General features: G+C 39.5%; 1 protein-coding gene across 10 annotated transcripts in view; it reads left to right on the top strand.

The window, feature by feature from the left end:
- Window positions 1–18,856, top strand: part of CDC42BPA (CDC42 binding protein kinase alpha) — a 338,932-nt gene that overhangs the window by 91,139 nt on the left and 228,937 nt on the right. For all 10 annotated transcript variants that reach the window (XM_035011000.1, XM_035011004.1, XM_035011008.1 and 7 more), the window contains exons 3-4: window positions 9,495–9,578; window positions 15,776–15,871. In XM_035011000.1, coding sequence (XP_034866891.1) covers window positions 9,495–9,578; window positions 15,776–15,871 — 180 coding nt within the window. The remainder of the gene's footprint in view (window positions 1–9,494; window positions 9,579–15,775; window positions 15,872–18,856) is intronic.

Consider the following 18,856-nt stretch of genomic DNA (forward strand, 5'->3'; position numbering starts at 1 on the left):
TTGTTCTGGATTAATTTCTAGAAGAGGATCTTGCTGGTTGAAAGGGTATGGACAAAGTTATAGAATTTCGAAGTAGTTTTCTTTTCTCTATGAAATAATGTTATCTGTGGCTTTCTATTTTTTAATACTTTAATTTTATAAATGTTCTCTATATTTTATTAGAATCAAAGAGGTGTTTTTTAAATTTTAATTGAAGTGCATTTCTTTCAATTCAGGGAGCAGGTGGGGATCTTGTTAAGTGGAATATAGAGTTTCTGGCGGTGGTGGTTGGAAGGTCACTTGAATGTGAGTGCTGGGCTGTGCTATGCTAAGGAACTTTATTCTATAGGATTGGGAGAAGATCAGAGGGCTGTAAGCGGAGGCGTGAAAGAATTGGAACAATCAAAAGGATAGTACCAGTAATAGTGTTGAGGAAGGAGTGGAGAGAGAGGAGACCAGAGGCACTAAGAGCCTGGATTTCTCACTGTCCAGCCCCACGTCTAATTCACCACCAACTTTTATATCCTAAGTATTCCTTGAATTTCTTCCTCTCTTACCCAGTTGGGTTCTCAGTGTGTTTAACCTCAGCTTTTTGTTTCTTTCCCTGCCTCAGAGCTACTCTCCATAGAGCTACTAAAGTGATCTAACTAAAACCAGCTCTGAAGGATGGTTTCCTATTATTCATATTTTAAGGTTCTAGTTGATTAACACAACATGCGAGCTCCTCCATTAATGGGATCCTTCAGCCTCACTTCCTGCTACTCCCTGCTAGGAGGAAAATCTTTCCTTGTCCCTGAACATACTCACCCCTCTCCCCCACACAGGTATTTCTGGCTTCTGGGCCTTGCTCATCTGCACCCGCTTCCCAGAGTCCCCTCCTCCAGTCAAACCCCGCAGTCCCCTTTTTCTGAGGTGCATTGTGTAAGACCTCAGGTGTCAGTCACCTCTTCTAAGACACTTTAACAGATATATTCACATATTATATACCTCCCTCCCCCACTTTCACCTTTTGGGTCAGGAATCTGTCTTCTGTGCTTTTTATAGGGTCTTGTTTTTACTTCTTCCAAATTGTCCATACAGTTGTCCTGTAATTGTATGTTCCCCACATTGGACTGTGAGATTTTTGAGGGCAAGAGCTCTTTTATTTTTGTATTTTCAGCAGTTAGCATAAAGTCTGGCATATAGTCAGGTGGTCAAAAAGGTTCTTAGTATCATTTTCTAGATGAAATAATGAGGCGTTGAAGCAGGCCGGTGGTAGTGGGGGAGAAGGGTGGATGGGAGAGACAGATTGGAGAGAAGTTACTTGGATGTCAGAGATGAGTTACAGGTGGATGGTTGAGATGTGCAGCTTAGTACATGATTTGCTATATAGGGTTTTGACTTGTTGAATTTGAGATACTTGACAAACATTTAGAGATGACTAGTAGACAGTTAGAAATAAGGATATGGATATTAGGAGATCAGGATTTAGGAGTCATGAGCATATAGGTGTGAGCTGGAGCACTTAGAATAGATACACAAGTCAGGAAGGGGAGGGGATCTAAAAAGGCGGAGTAGGGATTGTTGGGGAACATTTAACAAGTAAAAGAAAAGTAGGAAAGTATACTGATTGTCAGCAGTGTTCAGTGACTAAGAAAGGTTGAAGCAAATGAGAAGTGAGAATAGATTTTATTTGGAAATTAGGTCATTATGGATCTTTGAGAGAATAATTTTGGTCGAGTGGAGTGAAATAGAAACTAGATGGAAATAAGTGATTGGAAGAGGCTGGGAAGCAAATCAATGATGAGCAAGTGGAAAAAGCAAGCACATACTTTTTAAAAATGTGCTTTATGGAGAAATGATGCCTTATGGAAAAGGGATGTAATACAGCTCCTTGAGGGGAGGGTAAGAGGGTGGTGAATATTTTGTTTTATTTTATTGTTTTTGGGTGGGAGAAGGTCTTCGAAAAGTTTATCAATTGATATTCAGGAAGCAGAAGAAAGGGGGCTTGAAGTCCAGAAAGAAATCTTTAATGGAATAAGGGTAAGAAGGAAGAGAGGGTCCGGGATCAAGATCTCAGGTGGTATCGTTAGCCCTGAGAGTAGTGGGGGACATTTCTTCCCTGGGTTAAAAAGGAAAAGAAGTAAGGATATGTAGAAATACAGAGACATTTAAAGATGGTGTGAGGGAATGTGAAGGATCTATTTTCTAGGAAGTAGGCCCCCAGGTCATTAATTGTGGGGTGACAGGTGGCTAGGACAGGGTGGCATAGATGGTGGTGGCAGGGTGGCACAGGGTGTTTTAGAAGATTGGTAAGGGACAGAGAATTAATGGTGGGACTGCAGGTAGATTTTAGGGCTCAGTGGAAGTTGAGCTATGGAAATAAGGCAATAATAAAAATAACTTTTTTTCATAAAAAGGACTGAAAATAGGACAGGGCACTAGAGAATTATTGATACTTACACATCAGATTAAGTGAGGCCAATAGCTAAGTCCAGTGATGTCTGCCTTATCTGCTGCTTGGGCGGATTAAAGGGCCGGGGAGCGTCAGGGGACCAGGAGCAAGTCCTGCCTGGCCTGGGCTGCTGCCATTAGACTTCCAGAGTCAACTCAAGAGTCCTGAGTGCATGACTGAGGATATTTGAGATTTAGTGTGAGAAGGTGCCTGTTTTCCCCCTTTCTTTTTTTATCCTTGCACTATATGAATATCAGTTAAAATATGTAAATAAAAGCAACAGATTGCAGATAATTTACTCTATTTTAAGACAGAGTGAATTTTGAATAGAAAAGTAGTATTGGCTGGATCATGAGCTCTTACTGCATAGTTATTCATTCCTGATTAAAGCATCTCTGGTGGCCTTATACCCTGTATTTCTCAACTGACAGATTTTAAAATGCAAAGAGATATCTATTTCCTCCAAGGAATTTTTGTCTTCTATCAGGAATTCGTAAGTAGGTTTATAGATGCCTCTGGCTCACCTCTGGCATGGATATCTGATAGGAGCGGCATTTCTCTCAATTATGCTTTTTCTTAAAACAAAACAAAACAAAACAAAACTATGAAAATAAAAGCATGACTTATGGAACTTCTTCAAGAAATGCATAAATCATGGGAAACAATAAAGGAGCAAGACATAATGGAAAATCAGCAGCTCTACCAGTTAAGAACCTTCTCTCTACGACTCACTTGTTGCCAGTTACTGCTGAACTTAACGCTGGGTTTTCCTTTTTGCTTTCAGGAAAACCTTTAACTTACCTCCTGGGTGTTGCCTGTCCACAGCTTCCTGGTGGCTCACCGCTTCTGCCTGCTCCAGCCTTGCTCCGGCAGCTTCAAGGCTTCTGGGCTTCAGAGCTTGTTGGGAAAGCTTGCTGCTTTGGCCTGCTACCCCTGCTTCAGGTGTCAAAAAGCTTTTAATTAGCCTGCTTCCTCTATTTACTATAATTAGGCCCTTCCGGGTCTGCATAGCCTAGTCCTAGGGTCAGAAGGGAGAATTATTTTTAGCTATTTGTTCTTCCGTAAACATTCTTGTACCCTGGCTCTCTGGGGATTCCAGGGAGAGTAAAGGCAGTGTGTGAGGTTCTCCTGCATGGTTGACCTGTGACCTGTGACTGCCCCTGCCCATACAGGGCTGGTCCTCAGTCCACCAGGGCACACTGCAATGGGCACGCCATGTTTGTGTGGCCAGTGTCTGTTCCAAGTGGTCAATGCCCATGCTGGCCCAGTTTTTAAATGTTCTGACGATTGCTACTGTATGTATAAATTATGTCTTCAAGGAGAGGGTACTTCCAATTGTTCAGTGAACTCTTTGTAGTGTTTTTAGTTTGCTTGCTAAAGAGACTTAGTTTTTTTTTCCCAGTAAATATTTTGAACACAAACCGATCACTAACAGAATGTTATAAAAAACAAACACACTGATTTCCATATATATTAACAATGATGACTGTTAACGTGTCAATAGGTGTCAAGATGATAGGCATGATAAGTGGGAAGATTTCTTCAGAGCCTTAGAAGGGTTCAGTACTTACAGTAGTAAAGGGCACTAGCTCTGTCATCGGGTGGTGAGTGCTGTGGGACCGCCTGGAGCGCGGTGCGGGAGCTCAGCCCGGTGCCAGGCACAGAGTATGCGTTCTGTACATAAGGGTTGTTCTTGTGATTTTATTCTTCTTCTTTTTTTTTTTTTTTTTTTTAAGATTTTATTTATTTGACACAGAGCCACAAGTAGGCAGAGCGGCAGGCAGAGGGAGAGGGAGAAGCAGGCTCTCTGCTGAGCAGGGAGTCCGATGCGGGGCTCAATACCAGGACCCTGGGATCATGACCTGAGCCAAAGGCAGTCGCTTAACCAATTGAGCCACCCAGGCGCCCCAATTATTATTCTTATTAATGATAAATGATGGTGGACATTATACATTGGAGATAAAAAAAAAGATAAAGACTAAGTTGTGAAGTCAAGACTTTAAAAGCCACACATGTCATTAAGAGAGCAGCATGGGCTGGAATAATCTCACACACACTTAATCTTAAAACACACAATTGTATATCTTACCATAATGCTTTGTGGTTTAAAAAAAAATATTTATCTTAGAGAGAATGAGCAGGGGTAGGGGCAGAAGGAGAGAGAATCTCAAGCAGACACCCCTCTGAGTATGGAGCCTGACTTAGGGCTTAGTCCCACAACCCTGGGATCATGAGCTGAGCTGAAACCAAGAGTCGTTTAACCAACTGAGCCACCCAGGTGTCCCATAATGCCTTGTTTTTATTTGAGTCTCAGTATCAGTTGAGTAGCGTACTTGAAGCTGATAATATTGATGCCTAACAGTTTGTTAAATAATAAGAGCGAAGGGGAGAGGGAAGCGAGAGATGGTATAGAAAGTGTGACAGGGCAGTGACCGTTCAGGAAGGGACCCTTCTCAGTTCAGTTTGAGAGAGCAGACCATGTGACTTTACAGGGGGAGACTACTTGAGACCTAGGGAATAAGTGCAAAGGCCCTGGGTTGGGATTGAACCAGGTGACCAGTGTATCTGGAGCAGAGTGAGCTAGGAGGAGAGAGCATGTGAGATCTAGGTCAGAAGACCAGAATATGTTGGCCTTATAAGTTATAGCAGGTTGACTTTTACTTGGAGAGAGGTGGGAAGTTTGGAGCAGAGGAGTATCACCATTTGAGCTATGTTTAACCAGGATCACTGTGACTGCCAGGTTGAGAATAGATCATGGGGGTTAAGGGCAGAAGTGGAGGGGCCGGTAGGGCCATCCGGGCAGGACTCAAAAGCAGGTTTGTTGGGATGGGCCAGAGGAGGTATGGTGAATTCTGGAAATGCTGAGTGTAGACTAGATTTGAGAACTGCATGGGAACTGTTATTGGAGATTGAAATTCTATTTAATATAGTGTGATAAATCCTAGGTTGTATGTTGTAGCTGTACGTGCAGACACTTAAACTGTAAGAACTCATTTGTTGACATGTGTCACCTACTGACTTTTTCCTGTTGTGTTTGCAGTTTTTCTAATGTTACAGTGCTTTCAATATGAAACCTTTAAACAGACATCTCTTTGTTTGGCGTTTTTAAAAAGTACATCTTTGTTCTGTGTTAAATTTGTGGTCTTCAAGTCCATACTAAGAGTACTTTTTCTTTTGATCAAATTAAGTAAGGAAGGGCATTTTAACATACATACCCTCTTGTATGTCAGTTTTCTGTGGTTCTTGAGAATCTAGAACCTGAAGTTTAGAGTCCAGGGAGAAGCCTCTTTCTGAGTTTCCTTCTACTACCACGAACATGAAAATGATCTGTAGTGTTAGAGGAGAAAAGCAAGATGAGGTTTATTTTGTTTTAGCATTTCATCAGCTTCATGGTCTTGTCTTACTGTGTCATCAACTCAGTAATTCAAGAATATTTCTTGAACTGACATTTTAGAATTTCACTACATCCTATCTCATTCCAGAGAAGGTTTAAGGCAGCTTATGAACTGGTCATAAAGTAGCTTGGAGAATGGTTTTCACTGCAGAGCAACGTGGCCCTTCCGATGACCACACGTGTGCAGAGTGGCTCTCATTTGGGCTCCCACCAGCACACTACGTATCCCAGTAATTAGTGGTCACTTCCTGACCAGGGTGAGGTGTGGTATTTCACACATTCCATTCCATGCTTCAAATTTTGCACGTTCCATACAGAAAATGTAGAAAGGTGACTAGAAATCATATCACCTAGAAATACCTGATCTTTAAACATTTTGGTGCCTATCTTTCTCTGTATTCATCTGGCATAGAAATCCATAGATATGTATTTTGTGTATATACAGAAAAAATGATTAGTGTGCAAACTTTAATAAACTTCTTGCAAGTGGTATATTCTGCATTTTTGCCTATCAAATAGTATTCTTTAACAATATTTTGAAAATATGAATAATTTTCTGTTTTGGGAGATATTCACTAAATTTCATCTTTCAGAATATTTAAGTTATTCCCAATATATTACTTTTGGAAGCCACCCTATAGTAAATGTTGTGGCTTCATTTTTATTTGTATGTATTTTCAGTTGAGGATATTCCTAGCTATATTTCTATGTGCCAGGGATATAAAGTTATTAGAAGTTGAAGACACTGGAGTTTATTTCACAGTTAAAGAAATTTAATAATTTGGGATGTAGAATGTCTGCTGCGTGTTGGGGGTAAGGTAAACGACGGTTAAGAGATTGGGCTAGAATGTGCACAATACCTGCCACATAATAATAGCTGGGGTCATTGAACAGTGCTAAGTGGTAAGCACTTTATACTTGTATTAATTATTTTAATCTTTACTATAATTATATAAGGTGAGTACTATTAGTAACGCTGTTACATTGATGAGAAAACTGAAGTTTTGAAAGGTTATGTTATCTGCCCAGAGTTACACAGCTAATGGCAAAGGCAAGATTCAAACCTGAGTAGTCGGCTGCAGAGCGCATGCTATTACCGCTACGCTGAACAGCCGCAGTAAATGCTAGCTCAGCCTTTGAGTGTTCAGGACATGCTCATTCCCTGCACTGCTCTATAAACCAGAGGTGGTTTTGGTTCCATCAAAATTTTTTGGATTTTAGAAAGATAATTTAGTGCATATGCTCTGTTTTATAAAGGACTCCTGTTGGGGTTTGGAGCAGCACCTCAAAAGCAGACACATTAGGGTTTCTACAGTGAAGCATGTTTGTCTTTACACTAAATGAGATTAAAAAACCAAAACCCAAAAAACTATAATTAGCCCGATGTCAGTACCTGCTGCCAAATGAATTGTGAAAACCATTTGGCTTTAGAATTGCAGGTAAGGGATTGTGGACCTGCATAAAACTCTTAGAAGAGTATCCAGCATTTAGAGCAAACTCAGTTATGTGTTGCTGGGTAGTACTACCATTACTCCTACTAGTTATCATCAGATCCTTATAGCCTCAAACTCAGAGAACTGGTGAGACGTACAGCTAGGAGTACTCTTCTCACAAGGACCTAAGGAGAGGAAATCTTAAGTGTTAGAGTCTTTCAGTCTTCCCTAAATCAGAATAAGGGTGGCTTAAGCCATCTCTTTCCCGTCCTGAATGTAAGCATGTTCAGCTCAGCGCTCCTGTCTGTCTGTTTGCACTCTCAACATATAATGTGAGTCTATAGAGCAGCTAAACTTGTGTTTCTAGCCTTTCAAAGAGTTTGGCTCTTTATTACAGCCCCTGTTATTTTTCCCCCATCTTTTTTGGGATATAACTGACATATAACATTGTGGAAGTTTAAGGTGTACAAAGTGATTATTTGATACATATATATATATTGTAAGATGATTACCACAGTAAGGTTAATATCACCTCACTTAATTAGGTTTGTTTTTTTTTTTTAATTTGTGGTGAGAACATTTAAGATCTTTTAGCAACTTTCAAGTATACAGTACAATACTGTTAACTATAGTCACCATGCTGTTTATCACGTCCCCAGAACATGTTCATCTTATCACTGGAACTTTGTACCCTTTGACCAACATCTCCCCCAGCCCCTGGCAACCCTCGTTCTATTCTCTGTTTTTATGAGGTGGACTCTTTTAGATTCCACATATAAATGAGATGATACAGTATTTGTTTTTCTATGTCTGACGTATTTCACTTAGCATAATACCCTCCAGTTTCATCCATGTTGTCATAAAAACAGGATTCCCTTCTTTTTTTATGGCTGAATAATGTCCCATTGTATATGTGTGCCACATTTTCTTTGTTCATCTGTCGATGGACATTCAGGTTGTTTCTGTGTCATGGACAGCCCCCTTTCTTTAAGCACAAACCCATTGGGAGAACGATTTAACGGACCCATCATTTCCACAGATATGACCAGAAATGACTGAAGACTAAAGTGATTGCACTTGAAATTGAGCTATTCTTCTTTTTTTCCACCATTTTAACTGATAAAACTATAATCACAAGTCATTATAACCATTTATGACAATTACCAAGAAATAGTCTAGTTTATATAGTATTATACAGTTATTTTAATTATATGTCATATTACTTTTGCAATCTAATCCAAATATAAAAATTTATTAAATGCTCCTAATAGGCACATTTACCACTAAGATTTTAACATTTTCGACACTTGAGTTTAAACCTATTCTCTATCCTTGGCAATCTTTGAACTATTTGAAGACGTGCTGTATATAGTTTGTTCTCTCCTTCTGCATGTTAGGGTAGTACTTGTCTTCCTCTTCCCAGCCCCCAGGAACTGGAAACAAGCTTGGTCTCCTCTGCAGTGCCTTCTCAGCCCTGCAGCGTCCCCAGTGAGCTGGAAGGGCCCTCTGAGATTAGCTAGTCACACTGAAGCAGAGAGGTAGAAACAGCAATGGGATCAGTTTGTTGAGGCTTATTTATTTATATTTGACAGTTTTTTGATCCATAACTAAAATACAAAATACAAAAAATATTTGTTCCTTTTAATGTTGAAAGGGATGTGTAAAGTCTATAATTTGTCAAGCTGTTAGCCCTAATTGATCTTTAGGGGTGGTGTGTGTGTGTATGTGTGTGTGTGTGTGTGTGTGTGTGAGAGAGAGAGAGAGAGAGATGGGGGTTGTACAGTGGGTAAGAATATGTGGTGTGAAAAATAATATCATTTTCAGTTTATTTTATATTATTTGATTCCCACGAAACATATTTGTTTTGGCAGCTGCCTTCCCTATAGCATCATGTTGGAATTTGGCACACGGTATTCACTAAGCTCTAGTTATTTCAATGTTGTACATTTTAGTCAATTTCCTAGTGAGAGTAGATGTTGAGTTTAAATTCCAGGGTAGACAACTTGAAAAGGAGGATATAATACACAATCACTTGATATAGGGTTAAAAAATACATTTATTTGGTATGTTGACTAATATAACTTTTTCAACCGACAATATTATTTGATTTTGGATCTTAGAGTATGAACTGCATGGAAATCATTGATAATGTTGGTATTTATTTTCTTACAGAAAGGAAAAAGGAAAATGGATGACTGAAAAAAGTTTTATTTGTTACATTATCATATATTAAAAGTTGTATTTCCTTTTCTAGGTTGCTGTAGTGAAACTAAAAAATGCAGATAAGGTATTTGCCATGAAAATATTGAACAAATGGGAAATGCTGAAAAGAGCTGAGGTAAGATTCTAATTATTAGAAAGTTTAAATAATGTTTCAGAAATAATTTTAGAGACCTATAAAATTATAAAGCCAGTAGATCCTTAAATATCATTAACGTTGTATCTGTGTGGCATTATTTTTAAGACCTAAGAGACAAGTTCCACAATGTACAATTTTGATATAGTGACGATAAAAGTTATAATTTGTAAAAAAAAATTAAAAAGTCATAATTCGTGAGGCTTAGTTCATATTGCCTGAAAACCAGATGTGGGGCTTGTATATTTATGTGAAAAAGAGGTGTGGAAACCAGTTTATTTTATAGGAAGAAAATTTGCAATAATGGATTTCCAACTTGATATAACTCGTTTATATTATTCTGTATTTATCTGTGTTCTGCCCAAAGTGGAATCAGCAGTTTTGAATGTGCCCTCTAAGAAGTCTCTTGATTGCTAATTATACAGTTAAATTTATGTTTTTTGTATTATTAGAGGATGGTAGCAAAATCTGCTCTTCCAAGAATTGCTAGGGTTTTTATGTTGATGCTAGGTACAAGGGAAAGATTGGCTGGAGCAATGTTAAAAATATCTCATAGCTGGTATGGTCTGGTCAGAACTGATGTTACATGTAGATTTGGGGGGATTCTGGGGGTCTCCTGCCGTGGGAGATCATGGTGAGTGGCCAGATGGGGTAGGGCCCTCGGGGACCTCAGTCTGGAAGTATTTCAGTATTTGAACTTGTAGGAGGATCAGACTGTTGCATAGGCTGAACAGTAGCTCTGGAGGTTAGTAAGATTTCTCTAATGAGAAATTAGTCCTTAGAAATCTTTCTTTATCCACCAATACTGGTAGCAATCTGAAAAAAAACCCGAACATATGGAGAAAAGCAAAAATGGTTCCCTTGATGATGGGTGTGGCGGTAGTAAGAAATTTCATTATTCATTTCTTTGGGGAAATTTGAAAAATATAGCAAAACACAAAGACAAAACTTACAGTCATTTACATTCTGTCACCTAGAATCGATGACTAACATTTGGGTCAAGTTTTTTTTGTTTGTTTGTTTGTTTGTTTTTGGGTCACGTTTTTGCTTTTGGTCTTGTTTTCTGTGTGTCTCCTGAAAAACACTGCACCAGTGAAGTGCAGATACATTATTTGTAAAACGAATAATAGTACATTACAGATAAAGCTGAAGTCCTCTTCGACTGCCCCCAACCAGTACAGCCCCTCTCTGCCTCCCAGAGCTCATCTCCATGTAATAGTATCCTGTTGAGAAAAGTATATGGAAACTTTTATGTCACTCTCTGGCATATGTGCCAGGGTCCTTTATATTCAATAACTTCAGTCTTTACTTTGAATTTCCTTAAGGCTGACTTGCCTTCCTGTCATTGATTGGATTTTCCAGGTAGTCAGCAGTGAGATTGAATTAGGGTCTTCTTCTGAAATTGGCACTGATGGAAGGGGAAGAGGGTGAGACATCATTTTCAGGGGAAGTCAAACTGTCCAACAGAGAGCTGTGGAGCAGAAATGGACCTTCGGAGCCCCACATGAGGCCCAAAGACTTACCTTTGCACGTGCCTCATTCAGTTACTGACTCCAGGCCACCTCCAGCTGGACATGGCCTTGGGATTGTAGAACTTCTGCAGCTGAGGCAGACCCTGAGGGGGCTGGCAGCATCGCCAGCAGCTGGAGCAACAAGTCTTATTAGTAAGAAAGAGTAAATAAGTCTGTTCTAATTGTTCCACAGAAATCATAATTGTAGTCAGTTTAGTGTTTCAGCATTAGAAGTTTTAAAAAACTGAGTTAAAGTTTCCACTATTATCTGTGAAGTTAGTATGTTGGGGAGAATTAGAAGAAAAAGGAAGGATCACTGGGTTAGCTTTCATTACAGAAGTGGCAAAATTGAAGATAAAACAAGGAGTTGGAAATTAAATAAATTATTTTGTTGAATTAAAAAAACATTAATATATTCTCTTTCTGGGGTGAAATGGAACAGATGTATTTCTTCTTACCCCTTCCATTAAGTACAGTTTTAAAGACTCGACATTATATAAAAAACAAATTTAAGGAGATTCTGATAGGCAGAGAGGAGGAGATGGACCTTGGGGCCTGAGGAGCAACACTCATTCTGTGAAGCCCATATTATTCTGATAGAAAAACCTGACAGGGACCATACAAAGAAAATTAAAGACCAAAGTGCCTCATGAACATAGAACAAATATCCTTATCAACATGTTAGCAAATAGAATTCAGCAATGTGCATACAACACGTGCATACAACACGACTCGTGCATACAACACGACCGAGTGGGTTTTACTTCAGGGATACAAGGCTGGTTCAGTAGTTGAAAGGAACTCTTCTCAAACTACTTGAAACTTACCTCTTTTAGGAAGAAATTCTACATTGAAATTTTTGTGGAGAGATTCATTTTGAAGTAGAGTGGAGTTGTATTTCTATGCTTGAGTTATCAAGTCCTTTTTTAAACACATGTTAAAAATAAAACCTCTATTCTGACCATGACTTATCCAGCTTTGGAAAACTGGGCCTACCAATGATGCTTAATAATTTACAGATGAGTAGTGAAATGTCTCGATTTTTAACCTGTGCGTTGTTGATGCTTTAAACGCTTTTTCAAAGCTATACCTCCAGCCTATTGGCTGTATTTTTTCCATGTAAGGTATATCATAAATATATAACTAGTGGGACATGCATCATTGGAAGGTAGCAGGATACCCTCTCTCTTTCTGTACCTGGGCAGCTGAATATTTGCTAACTAACCTTATGGGTACAGCAGTTGCTGTTGCTGCCCGTTCATCATTCACAAACTGTGTTAGTGCATCAGCAGTCCCTTCCCTTCTCCCGATCTGTGACTGCATCTGAAGAAGCTGTATGACCTCCAGTAACCCCTCCTACATATTTATTACATTCTCATATACTCAGATGTTCTATTTTTACAGGAGGATATTAAAAAATTGTTTAGTGTTTTTTTTTTTTTTTTGTAGAAGTAGACCTTATTATATCCTTTATCTATGTGGAGTCCTTGATATAACGTCATGAACCTTGTGGTGCACATGCATCATGGTTTGGTTAATATCTATTTGGAACAGGGTTTCTCAGCAGTGGCACTTGTGACATTTGGGGCCAGATGATTCCTTGTGGGGGCTGTCCTATGCACTGTAGGATGTGTAGCAGCCTCTTCCCAGTAGATTGCCATTACCCCCTCACCCCCTAGTTATGACAACTGAGGACAACATGACCTACTGAAGCAGAAAAGGACAAGGTGCTTTACATCTAAACTCAATATCTGAGGCATTAATAGGGATAGTTGAATACCTAAATACTTACGGATAAAGTCACATGATGTCTGGAATTTGCTTCAAAAAACCCCTGAGCGTGTGCATATGTGCGCTTGTGTACACGTGTGAGGAGGGAGGGTGGTGGTACGTGAAGGGTGCGGGATGGGGTTTGAGGGGGTGAGGGTGTAGACGAAACAAGATTGAATGATAACGTCATTGTTGAAGTTGGTTGATGAGGATGTTGTGGGGAAGAGGGGGTTTTACTCCTCTCTTATATGTGTTTGAAGTTTTAGGTCATAGTTTATATTTTTATTTTTTAAAATTTATTTTTTCACTGAAACAATTTAGAATAGATGAGAATGTACTAAAGTTTAATCTTTTGACAACATGTCTTTGGAGCTTTTTTGAGTTTGAAGTCCCTAATCAGATGTTTATTAGAATTTAGCTGGAATGTCTGTGAGATTCCAGAAAGCTGTCATAATAAGATAAAGTCAGGAACAAAAAGTCTTTCTGGGCTCTGACCAACTTTACCCCTCTCAGAACTGTTAGCAGCAAGTGAGAATCGTGGGTCACTTAAATTCTAAAACACAACTTAGCAGTGAATGTGTCAAGTGGTTTTCTTTTCCCTCAAAGGGAACCAAAGCATAATGTTGTGGATTTTAATAACAATTGTCAGGTAAAACTGCCCATTGATTTGGTTTAAGCTTTAATTGTTTTTAAATTTTTCTCTGGTGCTGTTTCATGCATGACTTTGGAAGTTTTATTTGATCAAATAAAATTTATGGGAATACATGGAAAATCTCAGGAAACAAACTGAGGGTTGCTGGAGTGGTGGGGGGTAGGAGAGATGGGGTGGCTGGGTGATAGACATTGGGGAGGGTATGTGCTATGGTGAGCGCTGTGAATTGTGTAAGACTGTTGAATCACAGACCTGTACCTCTGAAACAAGTAACACATTATATGTTTAAAAAAAAAAAAGAAGATAGCAGGAAGGGAAAAATGAAGGGGAAATCGGAGGGGGAGACGAACCATGAGAGACTATGGACTCTGAGAAACAAACTGAGGGTTCTAGAGGGGAGGGGGGTGGGAGGTGGGTTAGCCTGGTGATGGGTATTAAAGAGGGCACATACTGCATGGAGCAGTGGGTGTTATATGCAAATAATGAATCATGGAACACTACATCAAAAACTAATGATGTGTGGTGATATAACATAATAAAAAAAATTAAGGTACCTGATTAGGGGATATTAATGTTAATTGTTTTGTATATCATGGCTGTTGAATTTATTTTATGGGGAAATAAGTAACTAAGCACGTCCTGTCGATAGAATACTGCGTGATGATTTTTCAGTGTGCATGAATGTGGTGCAGCCATTAAGAAGAATTAGGTGGTAGGTGGGTCTCTACTGGTGTGGAAAACTGTTCAGGTATATCGTTACTTGAAGAAAACCACTTACGGAGCACGTGATCTGATTTGTGTCAAGAAAAGAAAAGCTAGGGGAAATGGGGCACCATGTTAATATTGTATGTGTGCACATGCGTGCGCATATTCATGCTTACAGAGACAAATTTTCTGAGAAGATACTCAGCAGAGTTATTGGTGGTGACCTCTGGACACACGTGACTGTGTGTGTATGGGGTATGACTTGGGAGACTTAGGTTTCACTTTACCTTTCAGTTCTTCTTGAACTTGCTGACATAGTGGAGATTTTTAAAATTAAAAGTTTAAAAATGATAGATTACAGAATTATAATGTATCATATAAAATTTTTTTTTTTAGCCACATATTTCTAAGGTTCTCAGGATGTACCTTTATAAGAGTGGAAATACGGTCTCAGAGTAAATTAAAACTTTCACAAATCAAAAAGAAAAAGACAATTCATTAGAGAAAATGGACAAAGGGAATGAACAATTCAGAGACAAAGTTCAGATATCCTGTAGGCCTGTGTAGAGCTGTTTATCTGCACGGGGAATTAGGAATATGTTCATGAAAAGAAGAGTGAGGTACGGTTCTACACCCATTGTATTGACACACTTAAAAGTCTAATAATGCCAAATGCAGTTGAGGATGTGGGCGGGGGGAGTAAGAGATTTCTACACTGGGGTGAGGATAGTAAGCAATACACATTTAGAGAAAATTGGCTATGTCTGGTAAAGTGGGAAATGCTTGTAGCTAGCATTTCAACTTCTAAGTATATACCCTGGAGAGACTCTTGTACATTTGTACCAATGTATTCATTGCAACATCATAAAAACAAAATTGGAAGTAACCTATGTTTTCCTGGTTGGGGTTTGCATACATAAATTCTGGTATATTCAGACAAGCGAATGTTGTAGCAATTGAAAGGAAGACACCCATCATTGAATAAGAAGTAATCAAGTTGCAGAAGGATAGATACAATTATAACATTCATGTAAACTTTCAAAATGCAAAACAGTTCTGTTGTTTTGGACACATACATGTGTGATTAAAGCATATGAAAGAAAGAGCATAGTATATACTACAGATTATTCATTTTATCAGGAGGGAGGCAGGGAAATGCAAGTAAATACAATTTACTTGTATTTTATTTCTTAAAAAGAACAGAAGTAGAGATGGTAAAATGTTAACGTTTATATTATCTAAATGGTAGGTTGCACCGTGGTCGTTAAATGCATATGTGCTTTTTTTGTTTTTTGGGTTTTTTTTTAACTATAGCAGTATTTTTTAATACAAAATGTTTTCAAGTGTACTATTCCCATTGTCCACTTTCTCTGTGTTGAAAGTCATATCAGGATGTATTCCTTTTCCAGGACAGGAAGTATAATAAACATTTTCCTTTTCTAGGACAGAAAGTATAATAAACACATTAAGCAGTTGTTTGCATAATATATTTTACATAAAGTGTCCTCTGATTAAAAAACATCTTTGTTTTTCCTTTTCAGACAGCATGTTTTCGTGAAGAAAGGGATGTATTAGTGAATGGAGATAATAAATGGATTACAACTCTGCATTATGCTTTCCAGGATGACAATAACTTAGTAAGAATCATTTTTATATGTTTTTATATTCTTATTAAATTTTTATTGGCAGAATTTAGCATTATTCTCTTTTAAGCATTATGTAAATGTAGTTGTGATTTAGAAAACCACTGAATTTCACAGCATATAAATTGTGTCTTTATTATGTCCCCCCCGCCCCGGGTAATTTGATAGCTTTCCACTGGAATTTTTTATGCTTTTTAATAACCAAGTCCAAACTAAATCCAAGCATTTAAATTCTATAAGAGGTGCTCAGGATTTTTCTTTTCATGATTTTCCCAATATATTTTATTAGTAATATTCTATTTGGAATTTTACGTATTTTTCAAAGTGGCCGTGTGCTGCTTGAAGTAGAGAGCGACATTTAAAATCGAGGCTGCATCTGATTTTATATGGACATCAACGAACCACGTGACGGAAGAAGTTGGGAACGAGGCCAGAGGAAAATCAAAATATGAGAAGCACTGCCAATTGAAGATTGAGGGATAAACAAGGGAACAGGAAGTGAAGGTGGAACCTGCCACTGCTGGGTTGGAGGCTCTTCATCTTCGGGCCTGATTTTTCATTTCATGGTTTTTAGCATACGTGCTGCGTGCCAGACACAACACTGTGTACTGGGTTATAAAATTAATAAGATCGGGTCACCTGGGTGGCTCAGTCTGTTAAGCATCTGCCTTTGGCTCAGGTTGTGATCCTAGGGTCCTGGGATCGAGTCCCGCATTGGGCTCCCTGCTCGGCGGGGAGACTGCTTATCCCTCTCCCTCTGCTACTCCCTCCTTCCCGCTCATGCTTTCTTTCTCTCAAATAAATAAAATCTTAAAAAAAAAATTAATGAGGGGTGCCTGGGCGGCTCAGATGGTTGGGCGTCTGCCTTCGACTTGGGTCATGATCCCGGGGTCCTGGGATTGAGTCCCGCATCGGGGTCCCTGCTCCTTGGGAGCCTGCTTCTCCCTCTGCTTCTCTCTCTCTCTCTCTGTCTCTCATGAATAAATAAATAAAATCTTTAAAAAAAAATTAATGAGATTTCTTATTCACGTGTTAGATGTTTATTGGATATGTGCCATATGCAAGGCACATTTCTCTAGATTCTGGGGATTCAGTAGTGAGAAAGACAAAGGATCTTTCTTCTTACTGTTCCAGACAATAAGTCCAAAATCAAGTAAATAATATTTTCAGATTATTTCAGATGAAGAAAGTATAACATTTATTCAAAGGCATGAAGTCAATGAGGACTCTTCTAAGACAAATATAAATTAGCAAACCAAGAAGGGAGATGAGGCAGAGAGGGCTTGGTGAGCCAAAGTGTGGAGATTGAAGCTTGTTATGTTCGCACTGATGGAGGGTGGAATAAGGGGCTTGGAGATGGGGGCGGAGAGATGAGAGAGTCACATCATATAGCACCTTACATGTTACGGTAAAGAAATTAGACTTTCACAGCTATGGTTCTCACATAGTGGGGTTTTTGGGTCATGGAACTCTTGTGTATTTTTTAGAATGATTTTATATCTGCAAGCCCAGACAGTAAGGCATACAGAAATGGAACGGCCCTGACTTGTCTCTTAACTTCTTCCTTCTGCCTCCCCTCATGATCACTCAGGTGTCCCTCACAGAGCAAAGTGTGAAAACGGCTGTTTTAGGACCGTGCAGAGTCTGTGGTGGGAGGGGACAAGAGGGGTGTTTGAGGGATGAGAGGAAGCCAGCGAGATCACAGCAGTGGAAGGGAGGGAGTACAGAATGGTACTTCCAGACTGTAGAGCACGCTGAGGAGCTAGGACCAGTTCTGAGTTTAGAAGGGCTTCAAGGAGGAGTGTGGATGATTCTTAGTTTTCCAGCATCTGACTTGGGGGATTCAGTGCTTAGTGGTTGATGAATTGAATTGGGAAATATATTTGGGAAGGGAAAATTTAGGACAGGGGGAAGGTGATGGGTTTAATTTAGTATGTGTTGGGTTTGAATTGTCGTGGGATCCACGGAGTGGGTTAGGCATCTAAGTCCGGTGCTCCTGAGGGTAAACAGCACCGTATAGCTTATGGAGTCCTTATCTTATAGATCAGTTTTTGGCAAATTACTGCCTGCAGCACAAATTTGGCTCACCACCTATTTTTGTACAGCCCACAAGCTAAGAATTTTTAAATATTTGAAAAAAAATTAAAAGAATATTTTGTGACATGTGTAATATAAAATTCAGACTTCAGTGTCCATAAAGTTCTGTTGGAACTAAGCCAGGCCTGCTGATTTGTACATTTTCAGTGGCTGCTTTTGCACGATGATGGCAGAGTGGGCCTCATGCGACAGCAGCTGGTCCCATGACCCAGGGGAACACCACACGTGCATGTTCTCTTGATGCTGTGCACTATTCAGTGGCCTACAAATTTCAGTGACATTTACAACTTGATAGCATTTCTGATGCTGTACATATTGCGATCCTGTGACACTCTATTATTCTTGTCATTAATAGTGCATGCGTGGACTTCCCATAGGCCTGCTCTGCAGGCACAGCACAGTGGGGGTTATATTGTTAACAAGTTAGAGGCCAGCCTGGTGTGACTGTGCCGCCACACCACGGCGGGCCTGCCGGACTGGCCGGCGTCCATAGGGCCACGCCGAGTCCTCCTCGCAGCCTTCCCAGCTCCCAGGAAGGCAGCAGTCAGGAAAGTCAAAAATACAAAACAGTATCTTATCACAGCAGACCTTCTTCACAAAAATACAAAATGAGCCGTAGTGAGCTCCTGAGTGGCTCGTTGTTAGGCAGGCAGGAAGGCCATTTACCAGCACTGCGTGAATTAAATCACATTTGCTGCAGCCAAAGAAACGTTCACAGAAAATAAACTTGTCTCACACTATTAGCCTTTTGGTGAGAACGGTTGCTTCAAGAATGGGGGACGTTGGGAACATCATCGGTTGATTTTAAAACCAGGAAATGATTTTGAGTGGTTGCTTTTGGCTCTTGAGATGAAAGAGGTCCTGCTCTTTTGTTGTAACTTG

Source organism: Mirounga leonina, unplaced genomic scaffold (assembly GCF_011800145.1).
Source record: "Mirounga leonina isolate KUSES-001 unplaced genomic scaffold, KU_Mleo_1.0 Mir_154, whole genome shotgun sequence".
NCBI lineage: Eukaryota > Metazoa > Chordata > Mammalia > Carnivora > Phocidae > Mirounga > Mirounga leonina.